At 36.5% G+C, this 4,637-nt stretch overlaps 1 protein-coding gene across 1 annotated transcript; it reads left to right on the forward strand.

Moving 5' to 3' along the window:
• Positions 1–890: 890 nt before the first annotated feature.
• Positions 891–2,709, forward strand: LOC131038066 (uncharacterized). Its single transcript, XM_057970366.2, has one exon. It carries the CDS (start codon positions 1,589–1,591, stop codon positions 2,426–2,428), a length of 840 nt encoding a protein of 279 aa, XP_057826349.1. The 5' UTR covers positions 891–1,588; the 3' UTR covers positions 2,429–2,709.
• Positions 2,710–4,637: the final 1,928 nt, after the last annotated feature.

A 4,637-nucleotide genomic window follows, 5' to 3' on the forward strand; every position in this document is an offset into this window, starting at 1 on the left:
TTCCGATAGTGGTAAAGTGCGAAAAGTTAGGGTTTCAAACCTTAGAAAAGACCACAGCATATCAACACCCCGACATCTCAATACCCGTTTTAAAAAGCATAACACGATGGAGTAAAAGACCACAATATATCAACACCCCTTGACATCTCATTACCATTTTTTTAAATCCTCACAATTCACAGTTAGCAGAATGGCAAACTAATATAAAAGGTTGAGTGCATATAGATTAACTAGTATGTTGCGTCTCTGACACAACCGACCTCTGAAACCACAAACAAAACCACTCGTGGCTCTACAACCCAACCCAACCCTACAAGAAAAACAAATCGTAAAAAAAAGACCGAACGCAAAAAAAAAAAATAATCAAAAAACAAGCACACATTTCTAATACTCCTCGACTCCTCGACACCTGTCGATAAATCATAACCATAACACACCTGTCGATGAAAATTTACAGCTACATGCGTTCGATTCCCATAGCTGCTTGCTTCCACTGAGCCGGAACCTCAAAAGTACAAATGACAAAAGAAACACAAAAATAGCCGTTATTCAAAAAATTTGCTTGTCGGAAGTTGAGTAACTGCGACGGTCTTGCCTGTTTTTGACCAGTCTAATACGCCGCCGTTCGAGCCACGAATCCCACCATCCATTTGTCGGCCTCGCAGACCAGATGATGACAACTAGTGGGCCCCCTATGACACGAGACATGGCATGATGGTTAAACATGATCTTAGGCATGCCGTTTTTCGGCTGGATAGCTACTGCCGTAATATTCACCATTGAGTAAGGTTTTTGACTTTTTTAGGTGGTAGGACATCACTAATTCGCTACGACACTTTCCTTACAATTTGTCGCATAGGAATTGATTTGGACTTTCGTTACAACAATGGACTTCGAAGAAATTGTTCAGCAAGTTTGTCTGTCGACCATTTGCATCTTCGAACTTTCTTGGTAGCAACTCGGAGCTTTCAGAGTGAAGTCAGGGTAGGATTTAACTTCACTCCAAAGGATAATTAGATATTGTCCAGAATACGCACTGAACATTCAATTTGCATAGATACACACTGAATATCATCTTGCTAAAACGTTATAAAGCAGTGGGTATCTATAAAAAGGTTAATGTGGTCTGTGAGAAGGGAGAAATGAGGAACTCAGATAAGTTGATAGCTGTTATTTCGGGCTTCGTTGCAGAGGCTGATCATGGCCGGGTAAAACTCACTCTCAAAATAGGCTTTATCCAATGAGCACAAGCCCTCATCACAGAACATCTATTTTTAGATTGTAAGCAGAAGATTCAGTAAATGATAAATTGTAATATTTTATCCTAATCATTAACCCATGTGGTTGCATTGAATTTTTTTGCTGTTTGTTCTGGGAGATGGACAGAACAAGGGAGTGGTGAATTTAATTGTCTCTGCAATTGAGACACTCCCAAAATAGGGCATACATTGGTTCTCCTATGAACAATGTTTGTTCTTACCCACTCCAATAAATTCAATGTTTTACTTGGTTTCATTAATGTCAATAATGTGCATTGCTGATCTTGTTGGCTTCCCTTCTTTTGCTCTTCTTCTTGTTTGAGTTCAAAATGGTTCTGAGCAATGCAAGCAGCTTTGAGTCGGCTGCAGAAAAGGAGAAGTCTTTGTTCCCACATTTGAGCCATGAACTTTTGTCAGTGTGCACATTCTCTCATAGTTCAAGTGCCCTGACTGAGAAAGAAGATGGATGGGGAGGAACATGGGAGAAGGCTTCTAGAATAGTTGGTGAGAGCACAAGCTCTGCTCAAGGAGGGTCTTCCAAGGGTTGCATTTACCCATGCTTATTCTGTTCCAGGAAGTTTAACAGTCCTCAGGCATTGGGTGGGCATCAGAATGCCCACAAGAAGGAAAAAAGGACTATGGCAAGGCGAACTCAGAGATCTCATATGGGTATTCAACAGAGGTTCTGCAGCCTAGCACCTGCACCATTAGTTTTTACTCAAAATTCCAGTAATTTGAATAGTTCTCTCTGTATAAGGAGCAATTCTTCTACTGTTCAAGGAGGAGGAAGGACACATAGAGGAGTGGGTGATGGAGGAGGAGAAAAGGGAATAGATGGATGGATTCATTCCTTTGTTGAGTATCAACCCATTGTAGGCAGATACTTTCCTTCTGGTCTCTTGGAAAATTTTGATTGCATGGAAGGAGCTGCTACCTGTGGCTCTAACATAGGCTATGACTTCCCAAAAGAGGAAATGGGTGTCATTGGCTCCCCAAAAGAGGAAATGGGTTTCATGAAACAGCCAGCTACCTTCCCTGATGCCGTGGAACCAAGAGGAGATGGTTCTTTCTCCAGGAAAAGGGTCCGAAGTGGGGATACTCATATTTCTGAAACAAGTTTGGCTATGAATTCAGGTGATCAGAAGCTTGATTTATCGTTGCATCTGTGAATGGAGTGTGAATATGCATGTAAGAGTAAGAATGTTCAAGGCCATATAAAAAGTATGGGAACATGACTCCATAACAAAGGTTGGAGCAAGGAGGGAACATAGTGTTCTCGTTATCTCTCTTCTTTGGAAAGTAAGGTGTTTCAATTTTGTATAAATTTATTTATTATTTAATATTATTTTAATTATTTGGCGAGAGGCAATTTTATAGTCACAATAGACTAGAAAGATTCTATGTAAACAATAACTCCTTAGAAATGAAATTTACAGCCACAACATTATTAGATTGACAGTTAGGAAACCTTCCATCTTCCACTTGTCACTGTGAATTAAAACTCTGCATACTTTGTATTCATATTTCAGTTAAGCAGCTTTAAATCATATACATTAAGCAACATATTAAGTCTAGAGAATGTTATTCAATTCTGTGTGTTTAACACTTCTAAGTCTAGAAGTGTATTCTTAGTGTGACCACATATATTAAGCAACATATTAAGCCTAGAAAATGTCAGTCAATTCTGAGTGTTTAACACTTTTAAGCCTAGAAATGTAAGCTGTGTGTGGGGTTTAAGCCATTCTGTTATTGCTCTTTGCAATTGTCTCGCGACTGCCTTTAATACTCTAGAAGTATATTCGGGTAGTTTGATGATATGAAATACATAAAATTCAGATAGATTTATTTGAATGCAAACATCCTTTTTTGTGATGGATGGCCTATAATTTTTTTTTAGCTTAACTTATAAATTGACCGTCACATCTATTTTTTTATGCCTGATAGATTTATATTCCATGCTCGAATCAATATTTGTATATTAAAAACTAGTAATATATATATTAAACTTTTCCTTATCCTTTATCGTAATCACATTGATTTTGTTGCCTCTGATTTTGGCATGCTGTTAGGTAGGAGATCATTTTGTGCTCAGATTTAGTTGTCATTTTTGTTTATGTTATACTTTTCGGATTTATTTTTCTTATTGTATATTTATGTGAGTAATATCTTGTCTACGTTATGATGGTTCATATATAATTCTTTCCAATAATTGATATGTTCATTTGATTATTGCAAGAATTGAGGCTCCTACAAAAATCATTCCTAACGCAGCACTGGATTCTTATCAAGATAGATGGATAATCTTGAAAGGGAGCTTCAAACCTACACAAAAGAATTTCAACCATTTAAAGAATGATTGAGATTTATTTTTTTAGAATGTAATTCCACAATTGAATTGTGTTTGGAGGACGATAGATAGTTTGATACCAAAGTAACACTTCAATCCATCAAATATAATAATAAAAAAGAATGCCACAATAACTCAGAAAATAACTTTTCTGTGAATTTTGGTTAAGCCACAAATAATTCATTTTGAATTCTAGATTTTTTAAGCTTTATATATAAATTGAATCCTATTTTGCACAATAATAAGTACAGATAATAATAAATCTTATGAAATTGTAGCTTTCTGAGTCAAGTAAGGGTAAGAATTGACTTGACTTGAAAAAGCTATGTAGAAATCGTTCCAAATATGCTCTGAACATTCAATTTGCAGTTATAAAGCAGTGGCTATTATAGGAAGGCACAGGCAAAGATAGAGTTGGGTATGTATAGAAATGCAGATGAAGATGAGCAAGTCAGAGTTGGGTAAATATTATTCTTCCAAGTTCTTATTGCTTCAGTATGTCATATCTTTTCTTCTTTTCCATGACTTTTCTTCTTCTCTGTGCTCCATCTTTTCTTGGTGGGTGCCTGCATAGCTGAAAGGGCCTTGTTTTTCATATCATTTTGCTCAGATGTTCTTTATTTTCTGTCCAATCTCTTTTGGGTGCCCATGATGGACCAAGCAAGGAGCTGGATGGGATATCCAGTTCAATCTTTATGATACCCAAGTGCTCATAGTAGCTGTTTTTGCATTTTATTTTTTATTTATTTGGGCTTACTCCATAAAAAAAAGGCAGTAGAGTTGCAGCAGACCAACTTTCCATCTACTGTTTATGTTGACTGCTGTATAAGTACAAATACAAAATCTATTATGAGTAATTGTTAAGCTACATTTCATTGAGATTAATGATTTTGAACTTAAGATTATTGTCTAATTTATTGATTTTTTTTGACATATTTTCAATACCCCTTCTTAAATTATACTGGAAGTGCTAGGGGTTTCTGGTTTAGAGCTATTTCATATGAACCAACTAGGATTCAAACCTAAGACTA

Source organism: Cryptomeria japonica, chromosome 2, assembly GCF_030272615.1.
Source record: "Cryptomeria japonica chromosome 2, Sugi_1.0, whole genome shotgun sequence".
NCBI lineage: Eukaryota > Viridiplantae > Streptophyta > Pinopsida > Cupressales > Cupressaceae > Cryptomeria > Cryptomeria japonica.

What these genes read in the sequence shown, in the direction of transcription:
- LOC131038066 (XM_057970366.2), top strand. Translation starts at nt 1,589, where the DNA reads ATGGTTCTGAGCAATGCAAGCAGCTTTGAGTCGGCTGCAGAAAAGGAG.